This window comes from Scleropages formosus, chromosome 8, assembly GCF_900964775.1.
Source record: "Scleropages formosus chromosome 8, fSclFor1.1, whole genome shotgun sequence".
NCBI lineage: Eukaryota > Metazoa > Chordata > Actinopteri > Osteoglossiformes > Osteoglossidae > Scleropages > Scleropages formosus.
This window is the reverse complement of record NC_041813.1, coordinates 19,749,385-19,767,494: the sequence shown is the minus strand read 5'-3', so window position 1 is coordinate 19,767,494 and position 18,110 is coordinate 19,749,385. Positions and strand designations below refer to the sequence as shown.

At 41.6% G+C, this 18,110-nt stretch overlaps 2 protein-coding genes, 1 long non-coding RNA gene and 1 other non-coding gene across 7 annotated transcripts; 2 read left to right on the top strand and 2 right to left on the bottom strand.

The window, feature by feature from the left end:
- Positions 1 to 124: 124 nt before the first annotated feature.
- On the bottom strand, positions 125 to 15,156 carry LOC108937319 (uncharacterized). Of its 4 annotated transcripts, none has more exons than XR_003797874.1 (6): positions 15,084 to 15,156; positions 11,094 to 11,160; positions 10,252 to 10,436; positions 7,953 to 8,035; positions 4,322 to 6,123; positions 125 to 798 (listed from the first exon to the last, which is right to left on the bottom strand). It is a non-coding gene; the product is annotated as an uncharacterized LOC108937319 (long non-coding RNA). The 4 variants fall into 4 exon arrangements; XR_001966332.2 differs by lacking the exon at positions 15,084 to 15,156 and adding an exon at positions 11,629 to 12,017 and having other exon boundaries at positions 11,094 to 11,356; XR_001966331.2 differs by lacking the exon at positions 15,084 to 15,156 and having other exon boundaries at positions 11,094 to 12,017.
- trnap-ugg (transfer RNA proline (anticodon UGG)) lies at positions 4,747 to 4,818 on the bottom strand. Its single transcript has one exon. It is a non-coding gene; the product is annotated as a tRNA-Pro (tRNA).
- On the top strand, positions 6,116 to 9,117 carry LOC108937317 (deoxyribonuclease-1-like). The gene is made up of 7 exons (XM_029254177.1): positions 6,116 to 6,858; positions 7,075 to 7,163; positions 7,290 to 7,373; positions 7,592 to 7,698; positions 7,982 to 8,100; positions 8,489 to 8,643; positions 8,739 to 9,117. Exons 1-7 carry the CDS (start codon positions 6,688 to 6,690, stop codon positions 8,911 to 8,913), a joined length of 900 nt encoding a protein of 299 aa, XP_029110010.1. The 5' UTR covers positions 6,116 to 6,687; the 3' UTR covers positions 8,914 to 9,117.
- Positions 12,319 to 16,981, top strand: dnase1 (deoxyribonuclease I). Its single transcript, XM_018757143.2, has 9 exons — positions 12,319 to 13,746; positions 14,075 to 14,223; positions 14,403 to 14,497; positions 14,622 to 14,705; positions 14,829 to 14,926; positions 15,108 to 15,220; positions 15,735 to 15,889; positions 16,078 to 16,171; positions 16,323 to 16,981. The coding sequence occupies exons 2-9, from the start codon at positions 14,083 to 14,085 to the stop codon at positions 16,371 to 16,373; spliced, it is 831 nt and encodes a 276-aa protein (XP_018612659.2). The 5' UTR covers positions 12,319 to 13,746; positions 14,075 to 14,082; the 3' UTR covers positions 16,374 to 16,981.
- The last annotated feature ends 1,129 nt before the right edge of the window (positions 16,982 to 18,110 follow it).

Below are 18,110 nucleotides of genomic sequence, written 5' to 3'. Positions count from 1 at the left end.
GCGTCTGGGGTTCGAGTCCTGCTTGGGGTGCCTTGCGACGGACTGGCGTCCCGTCCTGGGTGTGTCCCCTCCCCCTCCAGCCTTACGTCCTGTGTTGCCGGGTTAGGCTTCGGTTCGCCGCGACCCCGTATGGGACAAGCAGTTTCAAACTGTGTGTACCTTGTTCAAGAGTACTACAGCGGTAGATGGGGTTCAAGCCTGTAACCTGCTGCCCCGAATTAGCAGTGATTCAGGGAAATGATCCAACTCAAGGACCTTACTGCAGTAGCTGGGATTTGAACCTTCAACCTGTAGATCCGAAGGAAGGCATTCACTATGCATCCAGGTGCTTCTCTGTATGTGTCGCTGTGAAAGAACTTTGCTCTCCCGAACAAGAGTGAAGGGTTGCACATGTAGGTGCAAATAAAGTTTGGAATAACTAATTTTCTCAGTGCTTGATGGAGAGGCACTGATGATGTGACCCCAGCTGCCAGGGGGCCTTGCAGTTAAGCACACGCACAGAGTCTTGTGAAAACAAAATAGAGAAAAACCTAATTTAAAACTAACATCCCGGGCACTTATAGGGGCACAATATGTCAGTTGCGATCCTGGTGTTGTTGCAAATATCTCAGCTGTATTTTCAACAAGCTTCTTGTACGACAGCCGCATAGACAGAAAGGCCAAGTTCACGCGTGCCGCCTCTATATACTGAGAAGGACGTACGTGCGTCTTACGTCACTTTCGGCGTCTCTTCGTCCGTTACTCGCGCCCCCTTGTGGCGGCTGCTGTAGAAATTCACCTGCGTACAGTAAAGGGGTTCTAGGAAAAGGAATAACAGCCGAGAGAAAACAGAAAATGATTTAATTTGATCTCAGGTTATTAGAGGTGTGAAATACGTGTGATTTTGCATATTGGCGCCACATTTAGGCCAGATCGTCTTCATAAAATGATTAAAAAAATCTATAGTTCAAATCAGGGTGGCTAAACAAATGTATTGTGACATACAAAATTGCCGCAATACTTTTTCCGTAGTAGAGTTATAAACGGATGCTGAGCTACATGAAGCTCATTTAAACACTAGGGGAGAAACACGTGCCCAGCAGCTTCAAATTTTCACTAATATGGGACTTCATAGTGCGTATTATTGACAGCTTGATCTAAAGCTGTAAACAGGTAGCAAACATCTATAAAAGTTACTATTGTGCCATTATTAAAATTTCCATTTTATATATCAGTTTATTATACATTGTACCAACGCGTGGTGCATTGTTGTCGCTTTGCTTGTGATTAGTTTTAAAAATAATAATCATTCTAGTGTGTCTGGTAATTTGTTCCTCCTAGGTTCAATTCCTGAAAAGGCCCCACTTTGGAAATGGGGGGGATTCTGTCTATAAAACTTATTTGTTGATTTTAGTAATTGATTTTTAATCGTAATTTTCAAGTTTTGCGTTGATCCTTTTTAAAATTTTTGAAATGTTTAATGTTTTTAAAGCGAAATGATAATTTGGCAGACAGATTTTAAGAAATGTAAAGATTGAGACTTTGATATTTACATTTCTTCGTTCTGCTGGCGCTTTCCCCCAAAGTGACTTTCCGTCATAATTTGCTTACCTTGCCGTATGGAAGGTAAATAATTGTAATTTTACTGGAGCAATTATAGGGTCAGTACTTTTGTCAAGGGTCCTACAGCTAGAGGTGGGAATTGAGGTGCCACCTAGAGATCATCATGAAACTGAAGGTATAAAGCCCCGACAGCCTCATAGCTGGCCATGAGGTGTAACTGGTTGTATCCGGAGGTTACATGGTAAACAAAAGACTGGGGATACGAGAGGAAACAGAAAACGTGGTGAAGCAGCCAGATGCTGTGAGGGGTACAGTGAAGAGATCACTTTTCGCTTACAGTGCACTGTATATTGTTTACTTTCTCTACCTTACCTTCCGACAACCGCACTTCCTGAGGTGAGCCTGGTCCTCTTACCCCCTCGTAACCTGTGCACCTAGCACTAGGTACTACTTTTTGGTCAAGGCCCACAGGCTGGGAGGTGCTTACATGAGGGCCTGCCCAAAGAGGGTCCTCACAATGGCGCGCTGTCCAAATTAGGTGATGGACGACTTAGTCTGTGTGTAGTTGTCCCGTTCATGGTGGATTTTACTAACGGAGAATTTTTTGCAAAGTATCTTGGTACCTGAATGCAAAGTATGACGTATCCCTGTACGATCATGGCTGGAGAGAACTACCGAGTCACACGCACGGTCGCCGTCCAACCTCAAGTACCAGTTCCACCCAGCAGGGGACCCCAGCTTAGTTAGAAAAGGACCAGACAGCCTATATAGATGGTCCCGACTTACAATGGGGTTACGTTCCAATACATTGTAAGTCAAAAATGTGTTTAATACACCTAACCTACTGAACATCATCACTTCTGATCCTTTAAGATGGTCAATATCGTCAACTGCAAAAGTACAAGTTCATGTGTGAGGGCCATTACGGGCTTGCCGCCTTCATCAAAGTGTCTTTATTGTCATTTCAACCATATACAGCTGCTACAGCATACAGTGAAATGAAAAAAAACGTTCCTCCAGGACCACGGTGCTACACAAAACAACACAAAGCTACTTATAGAGGACCACATAAAGTGCACGTGTGGAAGACGTGTGCAAAACGGCACAAGACAGTACAGTAATGACTAAATAAACACAGTAAAAAAAAAAAAATATTACAAATTAGATACATATTAGATATAGACATACTAACTAGTGTTTTTCCTCAAGAGTAATTGTCTTCCTCTTCTTCTTCTCTCCTGTAGCAGGTAGCAGGAGCCACAAATGGGTGCTTGGTACACAGGATAGAAGCACAAATACCATGTAGATAAGTGGGGGGGTTCTAAAAACATGCTAGAAATACAGAACGTTGTAGCGAGAGTACGGCACCGCATTTCCCTCGTGTGGGGGGAAAAAAATCAAATTTAAAAAATTGCAAGTCTGAGCGTGGTAACGCGGGGACTGTCTGTAGTTGCTGGTCATTTAAACGGCTCCGTCTCGCATTGGGTGCTATGGGACGCTGCGAGAGTCATCGTGCATCTCAGGCTGTCGGAACTGCTCAGCCAGTGAAAGTCGCATCGCTCCGCAGCGCTGAAGATCGTTATTCTCTCTTTATTAATTTTAGGTTATATATTTTCAGCCAGGAACCAATTATTTTTTTCATTAAGTAATATTAATTTGACACCTTTACAACAGGAATTCAGCTCACCAAATGAATTGAGAAATGATTCAACTTTGTCTATCCCATTATTAACCTACAGTTGTTACTTTTCACTTGTATGCGTGTTGGGCGATATTTACAGGGTGAGACTTTGCTGCCTTTTCAGTCCCTCCATCTCCCACAAGGGAAGTTGATCAAATGGCAGTGAGATGCTGAAACCTGGGATTTAAGCAGGGACCCTTAGCTCTTCGGTCTCATACGCTCAACACCGTGTTGCGGGTTCAGGAGGTCACACGTTAGCAATGAATAACTTAATAGACCATCTAAATGAGTAAAACAATTTCATAACTGAGGGGCATTGGCTTGAATCCATTTATAAAAGTTTCTGCACACACTCTCCACAATATGAACTGCTCCAAAATATGAAGTAATTTAGTAGTTTATTTCTCTTTTTGAAACTGCGCCTATACCCAGAAGGAATTTCGGGCAGGATGTAGAGCCAAGCATATTTCAGTTGGTTAACGTGGGTGTGTCCCTTTTTTGTCTGGGCTTCCTACTCCTAACGTGGCTTGTGTGTGGGATCTGTCCATCATTAGGCCAGGGAGACCACTGTGATTTGGCTGGAGCCCCAGAAAGGCAAAACTGCCGCAATTTAAAAAGCGCTCCCAAGGGGACAAGTGTTCCAAACACCATGTGAATGAAACAGGAGCTCTCAGCCAGCTCTACAAACAACTTTACTAGACACCTTTTTTTGCTCTGGTAGTCTATTGTGATCTGTGAGGGGTGGGGTGGGGTGGGGGAGAGGAGGAGGAGACACTATAACAATAGTATATACTTAATTTGTTTACATTTAGCTGATGCTTTTCTCCACAGTGACTTACAATAGTAAGGTTAGTTATTACAATTATCTACCCATTTATACAGCTAGATAATTTCAGTGGAACAATTTAGGCTAAGTACCATGCTCAATGGTATTACAGCCAGCAGTGGTGTTTGAACCTGCAACCTTGAAGGCCAAAGGCTGCAGCTCTAATCACTACACTACCAGCTAGCCCCTGCCTAAGGGTTCATGGTTGTTAGGAAAAGTAGCTTTAAAAAAAAAAAAAAAAAAAAAGGTTTGCCATTAATGGCAATTATTACCTTAATACTCACAAGGCATCACTGAGGGTGGGTGGGGGGTTGCAGTGGCTCAATGGGCTTGACCACGTTCTCCAGTGCAGTGGGTCTAGGGTTCAAGTCCCACCTGGGGTGCCCTGCAGCAGGCATATCTCCCCCTCCCATGACAAAACAGTATGGAGATTGGAGAATGAGTTAGGCAGTTCAAGCTAATGATTGAATGTGTGTCCTTCAGCAGCCCTGGAAACAGACAGAGATAAAGACAAGTAGGCAGTTAGCAGTGGGTTGGTTCTTAACCTTTTACCACTCTCAAAAGTGAACTGTTTTCACCCCCCCCCCCACGGGCAGTAATAGTTGAAACAGGCTTCCTGAGACACTCTTCACCCCACAGCTGAGGAACCTGTGATTTACTGGCAGAGAGAGGGTAAAGGAAGCACATACACACTGGAGGGCTCACCTGGGATTTGAACCCAGGACCTCTTACACCCAAAGCAAGAGTCATACCCCTAGACCAACAAGGCCAGCCTTAGGGCTCCCTAGCTTCTTTCTATTTCTCCTTGGAGTTGCTTTCATAAAACCAATGGTTTCACCAGTAAAAAAAAAAAAAAATGCATTACTTAATTTACTGAGCCTAAGGAGGTTAAAGTTGTTAACATCTCTTGGTTTTGACAGAACAGCCCCTTTAAAACATACGGCCACCCCACATGAAGCTTGAACTCATGACCCTGAAATTAAGAGTCTCATGCACTACCGCCTGAGCTACCCAGGGAGATACTTGAGACATGTGCACAGTAGCCTTCCAGCAACATGCCAGGTGCAAACTGACACCTCTGTCCAGCTGCCAGCGCTCTACGGGTGCTGCCGCATCTTTCCTCCAACATTTGCGGACTCATTTTTCGAAAGACTGCGTAACACATTCTCTCACACTGTGAGAATCCTCAACAGTGAGAATCCTCAACAGCAGGAACCCCCCCGCCCATCCACATACCCATCTCCTGACAGTTAGCTGTTTTTTCTTCCTCGTCACCTGCAAAAGAAAAACAATGGTCTATTTGCTTGACAATGCACGTCACTTCAAGCATTTAATTTTTGCTGCTCCTATAACTCGTGTCTTAGCTTTAGCCTCTAAAAGTTTGTTTCTAGTTTACTGTGTAAATCACATGTTCCTACATAGCCCTTTTTGTACTTATATTTACACAATGCTTTAAAAAAAATTTACATTACATATCGTGAATATTGTCACCCGACTCTGGCCAGTGCACTGCAAAAGTTTCTCTCTTGTATTCGCGCTCATCTGTTTGTATTTATTTTCTTACACCCTGCACCGTATGTTGCGTGGGGCACGGAGGTCCAAAGAGAAACGGACTTCCGTTCTCCTGGATGCGTAACTCAGCTGTAGGCAGAATGACTGTAAAGTTGACTTTGACAATCCAGGTAACCCCCTTCGAAGAAGAGGGTCTGATGTACACGACGTGGAAGACAACCGCCTCGACTGTGCGTAACTAGCTCATAGCAGGGCGCTCAGGGCATTAGCCCTGAACCCGGAAAATTCCAGAAGAGGTATAAATCGGCACCAGGACCCCTCTCGTACATTATCTGTGAAAAAGAGCACTTCTGCATTCCTTGCTCGTGGGAAGTGGTCAGCTGTCAGCCTTAGCCCTCCCCTGATGTGCTCATGTCCCACGAAGCCCTGTAAACACATACCATTTGTAAATAACACTGAAAAGCCACATGTTTCGGTCACACGAAACCGACTATAAAAATGACCTCCTCGTGCTGATAAACGAACCTTCTCTTCGGCACTACCTGCGCGACAGAACTGGATCCTGCAACAGGTACAATGTTTGAACGTTAGAAATTTACTGCATAACAATAAAATGTGCTAAAAATGTTAGGTGACCCTGCTATGTATGAGGACTCATTATATAATCAGCACACAGGAAATTTTATGTACAAACTAATACTTTGTGACAATGACAGATATTTATCAAAAACCACAATAAAGCTGTAATTTTAGATGAGAAATTGCCAAATGGCGAGCATCAGAATGCTGTCTTGACAGGGTTAAATTTCTTAGGAAATGAGCTTTAGTTACAGTACACAGAGGTGCTTTTTCCGGATTCTTCTTGCCGCCAGCTGTCTGCCCCATAATGCCACTGAAGGGCCTGTTAGTGCCTCACCATGGTGATACAAAGAGGTGCATTAACTCTACTGAGCCACTACACCTGTTTAATCTCTTTTACCGTCGTTCTAGCGTAACTGTCACCGGAGCCTGTTATGTATCATGTGGACCTGCTGTGTGTGAATTTCCCTGCAGGGATTAATAAAGTATTATCCTATACTACCTTTAAAACATTTATAAAACCCAAGTATGATTACCTTCCCGAAGCATGTGCGTTTTGTTTGGTGAAGGATTGAGGATGAGGACGGTCTGTGTACTCGGTCTGATGCTGGTTGGGCTACAACTCGCCACTGGGACTTTACTGATCGGTGCCTTCAACATACAAACGCTCGGACCATCAAAAATGTCAAAACCCGTTGTTGTTCAGATCATTGTGAACGTAAGTCAGACAACTGTCGGAATGCAACAAAACCTTGTTATTGGACTGCTCTGCAGCTTGCTCTACTTGATTTCTACTTTAAAAAGATTTCACATATTTCACTATTTCTCAGGAAAAGTATATCCTGTGTAGTAAGATATTTATACTAGTGCCTGATGACAGTTATGCTGTGAGGAGACGGAAAAGAGTGACTGACATCTGTTCAACACGCTGCAGATAATCCGCAGGTATGATGTTCTGGTGGTTCAAGAGGTGAGAGACAAAGATGAATCTGTGACAAATGAACTGATGAACAAAGTGAACGAGTAAGTGAACACTTCATCACGAAAGCACGAAAAGATGCCCTTTTTTTAGTCTTTACACAAGCTCTGTTATACGTATGTTTCGTATGATTACGCAGGAGTTCCTCTAAACCGAGACTTGCATTACAGGGGGTTGACTGATCCATATTACTACACAGTCAGCGAAGCCTTGGGCATGTCTTCTTATAAGGAGAGGTATCTCTTTATCTACAGGTAAACCTCTCTGGGCCAATTTCTGCAAATACTGACACAGGCTCATTATTTCAACATCTATATCATGTTATCTCATTACAACTTTTTTTTTTTTTTTTAAATCGGTCTCTTCAACGCTTGCTGTTTACCCATAATTTTAAAATAAATGTTTATTTCTACAATGTGCTGTCTGGATGTATTTGACCTGATACCCTAAAACAGGCTCTTCCTTTGAGCAGAAGTAGCAAAGTTACCGTAATCCAGCATAAACAGTATCCCTATGGCAGCGGGAATGATGCCTTCAGCCGCCCACCCTACGCGGTCAAATTCTCCAATATTCGTTCAGGTACATATCATGAAGACCACTCTGAATTTCTCCACTATCTAACCACTTCAACAACCATTGTTGCCGCATGATGGCGCAGCGGGTAGTTCTGATGCATCCTAACGGTTTAAACGAAAGACTAATCGATAATCCTTGTGCTTTACTTTGGAAAAAAGGTTAAATGATTAAATGAAAATGTAAATGTCCAGTCCCTTTACTGACATACCCTTTCAGCACAGTGGGTAAACTCAACAGTCCTCAGTATAACTGCTCACCTGTTCTTCACCTGCATTTACGTCTCCAGCTACAGCTGCAACCGAATTTGTGCTCGTTCCCCAACACACGTCGCCCTCGAAAGCTGTGGAGGAAATAAATGCCCTGTATTACATATTCCCGAACGTACAAACTTCGTTCAGCACCAACGTGAGCATTCAAACACGTTCTTCACCTGTCACAGCAGTTAAAATGGAAACCAGAATCAGAGAACTACTTAAAGCTTTTGCTGAGTTGAGAAAACATACAAACGTGTGTTTGAACTATAGGTTTAATGGCCAAAAGTCATAGAAAGTTGTGTGCAGGAAAAAGGTGCTCTTTAATACTTAGAAAACGGTACATATTTATCTTTAGTTAACGTGTAGAGAATCAGGATCGGAAAAACAGATTCTGTACCTCTCGTGTAACTTCTGGAAGGTCTTTTATAATGATTTATGTTTTGTCACTTTTTTTTTTTTAATAAGCCATAAGAAACATAGCTCATGTCTTATGTTAATAGCTGTAAGTGGATTCTTCCCCCTGTGCCTCTTTCCGCCAGACGATCCTGCTCTTAGGAGATTTCAACGCCGGCTGTAGTTATGTCACCACAACAGACTGGCCAAAAATCTTGCTGCATGCAGACCCCACTTTCACTTGGCTGATCCCTGACTCTGCAGACACCACGGTATCAGACACAGTCTGCCCGTATGACCGGTGAGCACCGTCACTCACGCACACTCTACCACAACACCGTACATGTCAAGAGCGACCTTTCTAGAGCCAAATGGTTTGTTTTCAACCTTAACTAGAATCGTGGCAACAGCGACCATGATGAAGTACGTGGATCCTCACTCAGCACAAGTCTTTAACTTCAGGGCAGCATACGGTCTAGACCAAAGTCTGGTAAGAACGTTCAAACTTTCAACTTGCGTTCCGGGGGGAAGGGGGGAGAGAAAAAAAAAAAAACCTCACTTGGTTAAGTGAAACCAGTAAAGATGATATTGTACCATGGTAAATTTCCAGCACCACTCACAGCATCACTCCTTCTTCCAGGCCCTGGAAGTCAGTGACCACTTTCCTGTTGAAGTGAAGCTCACCATTTGACAATGGAATTCCTTTTTCTGTCTACGAAAACAACTGATCAATATGAGAATAAACATTTTAATCATCTATAGAGACGTACTCAAAGTGAACAAACAAGAGAAAAACATTTGTTCTTTTAGTCAAAAAAATACTTCAAAAATCTATACTTTGGTGTTTTACTTTTACAATTTCAAGTATACAGTTCCTGTGGTAGGCTATATATTAGCAGACAAATGTTACTCATTTCATTTAATGACATTTAAAGTCATGTACAGTGCATCCAGAAAAATCTACTGTATATCATAAATTTTTCATACCTTAATTTTATGCTAAAATGGGGGAAAAAGCACATACACTCAAACATATAAAGAGCAGCAGCAGGATGTTGAGGTATTACTTTAATCCTCTGACTGCTCAGTAGGTAAGAAATTAACAAGATGCACCACAGGGCATTGAATTCACATGTTGAATACCACCCCACCACCAAGGCTTTTCTTTTCTCCATATACCAAAATATATTAATTCAATGCATGTATGCCATCACAACTAATAAGATTAATTAATTAAGACTGAAAATGAACTTCATGACCTGGCAAATCAATGACCTGCTAGCACAGTGCTTGGGCTATTCACACACAGGTTCACATCTGGCTCAGTCTGTGTAAAGTTTGCATGTTCTCCCCACGTGTGCATGGCTTTCCACCCTCGTTCTAAAGACATGCGTTTCAACTGAACCGGTCACTGTAATGCACCTGTGGTGTGCGACTACCCTGCTATGGACTGCAATCCCACCCTGGGTGTGTCCTACGTGGCCTTGCGCCCAGTATTTTCAGGATATGCTGTGAATCACCACAACCCTATCTTGAACAACTGATTAACAATTTTGAGCGAGTGAGTAATGACCTACGTTGTCCACGCCCATCACAGATACACCCAGTCACGGACAACTTCATTCGGTACACCTATGTAGGTAGCACCAGGCGGCACCCTCTTTTGTCTCAAATAGAGCATGAATTCAACAACAACATGCTGGACGCAATCCAAAACGGTCTTGGTTCAATCTTGGTCCAACAGCACATTTGCTTTGCCGTTATGTCATTACAAGACGTGGGTAGTAGCGCATTATATTTAGTCCACGACTTGCACTTAAGTACTTTTCTGGAGAAATTTCTCGGAGTTATTTTAGATTGATGCTTTTCACATCTACTCACACATTTTTAAAGAAAAAGTTCCTCTTACCCCATTTTACGTCTGTCACCCTCTGTTATTGTCACAAACGGGGATGGGAAGCAGAAGGTAGGTGGTTTGGACCCAAGCATAGGCGAGGTCATCCTGGATCCAAAAGACCCACAGAGGCGGACGAAATCGGCGGTCCGGGACAGGCGTCAGTCGATCGGGGCGCAAACGTCGTTTCGGAGGCAAGACTACTCAGAATAAGGAAAAGCAAGCAGAGGTCAGAAGCCAGGTAAACACAGGAACGAGGAACAGGGTGCGAGGGACGAAATGCTGAATTCGCAAGTCGGGGCGTTGCACGGTATCGCAACCTTGTGCCGGGATGGCGCCGTCTTTATCCCTGGCCTTGTTGACTGTCGTCAGGTCGCGGCTGCTTGGATTGTGGGCCTGACAGTTACGTTTCTGTTAATTCTGGAAGTCTCGCAGTTTTAAAGTTTTACTTTTAATGTTTCCACTTAATATTTCCAATTTTGCACTTTTTTTCAATTTTTTTTTTTTTACATTAAATCTGATCAGATCTTCTTGCCAATTCTAGAGATATAACAATGGATCCCGAGAGAAAAATCGTATCAATAATTTCACATTTAAACAAACGTTTAACTTACTACTAACAGAGACTTGAAATTAAGACCCGTTTAACCCACGTATAAATTGATTGTCAATATGGACAAAAAAAATTTGCAAATTTACAATGTCGATTTTATTAGTTATTTTGTAATGTAACTGTGCACAAAAATAAGCATACTGAACTGATCTCTTCCACGAGGAGTCATTTGTATCTGTGGCAACAAAGGGTGACTGTTTCTCCGGAAGAGATGTCGAAGCAAGTCGTTCTGCATATACTTAACAGGTCAATGAGGAGCGAGGAAAGGGATCCTCTTTCCGATTTCTTCGCTGCGCTGGACATCATGCAGTCTGGTCCGATTGGGGAAAAGCTTCGGTTAATGCAGCTACACACATCTGTCGCATCCAGGATTTTGCACAACCTGACCGAACCGACTGGCAGACCACAGATTGTGAGGTCTGCGTGTCGCAATTATAAGCAGCATGGGCACCCATCAACAGACGGTCTCGACACCCTTCTCGACTCCTGTCCTGATCACCCTATACACTTTGGATTTAAAAGGAGAACAATGAACAGAACACTCAGTTTCGAGAGCAGAAGCTACAGTCTCCATCAACATATTGCAAGTATGACAGAGTATACCAAATTCGTACATTTTTATAAAACTTGAAATTTTGTTTTCAAGTTTAGTGAGAAACAATATGCACCGTTACTACACCATTACACCACGACAGTTAGCTTTGCCATCCTTACAACGTGATTTTAAAAATCATTTGACATTGTTTGTGCTTAAGTTCAAATTTTTGAACATTATTCACCTGTGCTCCATGAGGTGATAAACACAGGTGAAAGAAGGAAGTCAACTGAACCGCTGTGCGCTGCTGCACTTACGAGCTGCAGACCGATTTCATCAAAAGATGAACAATAGTTTTCCGTCTAAAAAAACACATCCAATGCAGCCCGAGAACCAGACAGAGACAATATTTGATTACTGGAGTTATGTAAACAGTAGATAAAACTCCTTGTACAAAGGTAAGTATAGAAACCGAACTGGCCTGTTGTGCAAATATCCACTGCCACATGTAACAACAAGTTGAGAGTTGACCAAAAGAGATGTTGAAAGAAGATGTTCTGAGCACACTTATAAACCACAGGAGCTTGAAATGTTATTTTTTTCTAAACTACTGCCAGTAAGAGTTATATTACATTTACATTTATTTACTTAGCAGACGCTTTTCTCCAAAGCAACTTCCAACGAACTCTATGTAGTGTTATGAGCCCACATACCTTATTCACCAAGGTGACTTACACTGCTTGATACACTACTTACAATGAGTTACTCATCCATACATCAGTGGAAAACACTCTCGCTGTGACTCACACACTATGGGTGAACCTGAATAGCATGTCTTTGGACTGTGGGAGGAAACCAGAGCACCCAGAGGAAACCCACACAGGCACGGGGAGAACATGCAAACTCCACACAGATTGAGTAAAAACCCATGTCCTCGCACACCACCCAGGTGCCGTGAGACAGCAGCACTACACACCGTGCGGCCGTGGACTTAAGCTTTGGTAATACCCTACTGTCTGTGTAGAAACAAAATAAGCAACCCACTTAGGAGAGCAGAAGAAAATGTTCATTCAGATTTGACTTTTCTCAAACCTGCATACTGGGATGAACAAACTAATAATCACCTGACCATTGCAACTCATCCAAAGAAAAGGGGGCTTTCCATCCTCTAAACACTCACAGAAAAACTTTTTTTGCAGTGAGAAAGAAACAGAAGTGATTACAAGATAATAATGTAATTCCTTTGAAATGCACTTTGGAAAGAGTGATTAACACACTAGGTTTCACAACCTTGGTTACAGTTCTTGCAAAAGCTGGAAGTTCCTCTTGCATTCTTTTGCAAAACCCTCTTATCTTAACATGTGGTTTAAAAATTTAACCTCCTGTAAGCAATGTTGATCCAGTTCTACACTGCTGTCATTGAGCCCAACCTCACTTCGTTCATAACTGCTCGGTTTGGGAAGCCACCGCCATGGACAAGGCCGACTACCGTTTATTATGTGGTTGGTAGACAGGATCGTTGTCAGACACCTACCAGAACTCCAGGACCAGAAAGCATGCAAGCAAGATCCTCCCTTCCCATCAGAGCCTTCACGCTTTCAAATTTGTTCTTTTGGGAAAGCGGTAGAGAGCCATCATCACCCAAACAATTACAAAAAACAGCTTTTTCCATTAAGCACTAGCGCTTGCAAACCCCTGAAATGCACATACCACATAACCCATACCTAACCTGAATAAACAAAATTCCACTGCTGGCATCAAGCTCTAAAGTAATTGCATTTGGGAATTTGCACTGGTCACACAGTGGACATCCTAAAGTGACATACATTTACGAAATTTACACTTCAAATCCACTACCCAGGAGCTGTGATGCACCAGTGGTGGCAGCTGCTCTGCCCTGTTGCCCAAGACAGAAGTAACTAAGAACTGGTGTGAACATAGAGACAATTTGAACTCCAGACTGAGGGAAGACGCAAAGGAAGACACCAGGATCCAAATTCTAGCCATTTCTATTCGCTTGACTTGGAATCCTTGTTTTTCTTAACTGCCTTTTGGATAAATTGACATTTAAAAATATTGTCCCGTTTGTGGAGTCTGGCTTACAATTTCTTCCTTTTACCTGCCACACTGAAGTGGTCAGCAAAGAGATGACTAGGTGCCTGCTGGGGTAGAAGTTCAGTTGTGCCCCTGCCCTCAACTTGCGCCAACGGAAAACTGCTTTGCATTTCACTTATCGAGGACATGTGGTAAAAAGCCACATGCTTTGGTCACACCGAACAGAGTATATGAAGGACTTCCTCACACTGACCAACAGGCTTTCTTTGCATCGCTGCCTGCTACAGAGAAGTGGATTCAGGGAGAGGTATAAATTTTTATCTGTCTTTCTAGACATTTACTGCAATCAACCGCAATGAAACGTGGTTAGAATAAGACAATCAGCTTAAAGGACATGTGGCTACGTAAAAACTAAATGTTGCATTTTTCTCAAAAGACTGATTTACAGAAATATCTTTAAACAAATGACATTTATTCACAATTTAGCAGACTGTGTGTATGACACCAATCTATGACAAAGCAGTTCATATTGCCCATTAGGGGAAGACAAGTAAATTGCAAATAAAAGCAGTTACTTCTATGTATGACAAGGGTACAAATGTAATCGCATTGATCGTGTGTTTTGTTTAACGAAGGATTAAAGATGAGGACGGTCTGCATACTCAGTCTGATGCTGGTTGGGCTGGAACTCGCCACCGGGACATTAGAGATTGCTGCTTTCAACATACAAAGACTTGGAAAGACAAAAATGTCAAACAGCACTCTGGTTAATATCATTTTGAATGTGAGTATGACAACTCTAGGAATGCAATAAAACCCTTTTCTTTCACTACCGATTAATTTTACACTTTTCTACTACTACTTAAAATTGTTATGTCTTAGACTTCTGCACGAAGGCTTGATGACTAGTACATTGTGAGGAGAACCAGTCCGAGTGACTCCTGTCATTTACACACACAACAGATAATTGGCCGGTACGACGTTTTGCTGGTCCAGGAGTTGATTGACAACGATCCAGCTCTACCGGTTACAAACATGCTGATGGCCAGTGTGAACGCGTGAGAAAACTTCTAACCCTCAAAGTCTGACTCTGCGTTTTTAGCATTTCCACAAATTCTTTGCAACCTGAGTTACTAAATGCAGGAAAACTGTATTTTTTCTAAAATCAATACTTTGTTACAGGACATATCCTACAACCTACAGCTACAGAGTGAGTGAAACCCTGGGAAAGACCTGTTACCAGGAGAGGTATCTCTTTATCTACAGGTAAACCCTTTGACCAGTTTGTGGAAACACTATTTCCACACTTTTACTTTACACTTACTTCCATGAAGTACAGTCTGGTTGTATTTCACCACATGCATTAAAACGGGTCATTTATTGAACCAGAACCGCCAAAGTCTCCGTTGTCCAGGACTTCCAGTATGACCATGGGAACAACCGTAGTGCTTTCAGTCGCCCACCTTACGTCGTCATGTTTTCAGCCGGTAACTCAGCACATGATGCACACAAGCACCTTTTACAAATTATACTGACATTTAATTTAATCACTAATATGCAGCCATTTTTTTTAAAAATAAATCCCTCATCAGTACAGTGGGTAAACTAAACAGTCTTGATTGCAGCTCTTCACCTGTTCTTTACCTGTGTGTCTGTGTTCGCCTCCAGGTGTCAAACAGTTTGTGCTCATTCCCCAACACGCTTGTCCCACAAATGCTGTGAGGGAAATAGACGCCCTGTTTGATGTTGTCACAAACATGAGTACAATGTGGGGCACTTCTGTGAGTATTCATATGTCCTTGAACTTTACATACTGGAACAACTCAAAACAAAACCTCATTAAACAAGTAAAACTCAGAAATGAACACACTTGTACCTCAACTTACACAATAAATTGGGCCCGAAGTATGTTTAGCCAACAAAAAATTTGTATGTAATCCATACTTTTACTTCTTCACTATGTAGTTCCTGTAAAAATTTGCAGTATAAGTGTACTACAATTTCTTTCCATATCAATCACCAGAGATTCCCAGCAATAAGCTATCAATATTTATACAGGAAAACATTTTGTATGTCTCCAGTTTGCATTTAAAAAAAGTCAAAACAGAAGAAAAATCCTGAGACATTAAAAATGCACGACATATTTTAATGCTCTCGACACTCTTTGGCAAAGAGTTTTGTCAATTTTGTTTAGCATTCTGTTGGCTAACATCTAATGTGTATATTTCTACATGGGGTATGTTGAACATATCAAACAGTACTCCTTCCCCAACCGTTGTTTTTCGTTTGTTCCAGAACATTCTGTTGTTAGGAGACTTCAATGCTGGCTGTACTTATGTCCCAGATAAAGCGTGGGCAACCATCCGACTGCGTACAAACACCACTTTCACTTGGCTGATCCCTGACTCTGCAGACACTACGGTGTCAGACACGGTCTGCCCGTATGACCGGTGAGCACCATCTCTCTCTCTCTCTCTCTCTCTCTCTCTCTCTCTCTCTCTCTCTCTCTCTCTCTCTCTCTCTCTCTCTCTCTCTCACACTCACACACTCACACACTCACACACTCACACACACACCACTGTACATGCCAAGAGCAACCCTTCCAGAGCCAAAATGGTTTGTTTTCGACCTTTACTAGAATCGTGGCAACAGCGACCATGATGACGTATGCGTCTCCTCACTCAGCACAAGTCTTTAACTTCAGGGCAGCATACAGTCTAGACCAAAGTCTGGTAAGAACTTTCAAACATCATTCCAGAGAAGAAAGAAAAGAAAAACTACTGACTTGCCTTAGTGAAACCCAGTGTACTCCAAAGTGACTGTGAAGATAATAATGTATCACAGTAAATTTCAAGCACCCGTCACAAAATCTCCCTTTTCCAGGCCAAAGCTGTCAGCGACCACTTCCCTGTGCAAGTGACGCTCAACATTTGACCTGGAGCATCATTTTATGTCAACAGAATCATTTATAGAGATGTACTCAAAGTGAGCAAACGAATAAGAAGAAAATATTGTTCTGTTGCTCAACATAAAACTGCTGAAAAATCTGTACTGTGGTGTTTTACTGCTTCCCATTTCAAGCCTACGGTTCGTTTGGCAGTGTATATATTGGTAGTCAAAGGTTACCCTAATTTGGTGACATTTAAAGTCAGTAATAGTACATCCAGTAAAATGTACTGCATATCATAAACTTCTCATTGTATAATTTTTTTTTTTGTAAAGGGGGGAAATCACATTTGCCAAGGCCCTTTTTCTTCCCTACACTTTCCATATAGCCAAATGTATGGATTCTCAACTACAGAATTAAACAATATAGTTACTTTTAATGAAAGTTCTTGGAAAAAAAGAGGGAAAGTAAACCCCCCCAGAGGTAACCCTGCATAGCGAAGCAAACCTGGAATGGTTTGGCTATGGGTTTTTTTTTTTTTCTTTTTTAAACATACATTTGTAAAGAAAAAATGTCTTTTTTTCCATTCTCAAGTTCTGTCAACCTCTGTTACTTGTGAAATTTTTACATTTAATTTTTTTCACTTTATCTCCCTAAAAACTAGTCACATCCCCGGTGGATTTTACTGGCTTCTGCTGGAAAGTCACTGTTACAGTGATGTGAAAAACTACTTGCCTTCTTTCCAATTTTAAACATTTTTCAGCTTTTTGGCATAGAATTTCATCAGGTTATATCAGTTCTAAGTGTATATAGATGCATTAATGCCATTACAACTTAGAAGAGAAAATTAATTTCATAAGAAGTTATGTCCCATTCTGTCGATATCCATCTATATGCCACATAGTAACCAAGAGACAAAATATGCTAGTAGTGTAATTTCCTCTGTGTACGTACAGCGACAAGTATGAAAAAGCAACAAATATTTTTTATAAATATTGGCTTAACATAAATAAGGAACACATTTTTCTTTTCTCTGCTGCAGACTTCAGGTCATTGCAGTGTAATAATTAGTTTACACATAAAATGAGCGCTTCCTTTAACCAGAGAAGACAAAGGTTCTCTCAACAAGGTGAAGTAGGAAATTGTAGGATCAAGCAAACAGAGTACATTACATCCTAATGCCTTTTAAGAGCTGTATTTACTAACTTGTCTATATGTAACAGAATTGAAAACAACATTCAAATTGTTTTCAATTTCTCTAAAATGATGTCTTTTTTTTTTTTTTAATGGAAACTATATGCAGTGATTCCAGCATAATATTAACTTTGAAAGCATTAATTTCAGTTGCTTGATATGAGTGAGTTACTGAGTTTACATATAATACTTCTATGATTAACATTTTTGGGGGAGATATTAAAATACCTTTTATCTAAGAGTAATGGTGCTGTCCATTTGGGGGTCTTCAACAACCATTTAACTCACATATACCATCCCTTTACTCACATTCCCATTCCAGCACAGTGGGCAAACTGAACAGTCATTGCAGCTCCTCACCTGTTCTCCAACTGTATTGTCTGTGTTCTCCAGCTGTCAATCATGTTGTGCTCTCTTTCTCCAACACACCTGGGCAGTTACAGAGGCTGTTGTCCTGTCCTGAACAAATATGATTTTTTATTAAGAACACCAGTGACACAGATATGGCTCCTTCAGCATATAAGGGGTAATTTTAAATAAAAAAAAAAAAAAGAACTTAAAATATAACAAAAATAACTCCAACAGCCAAA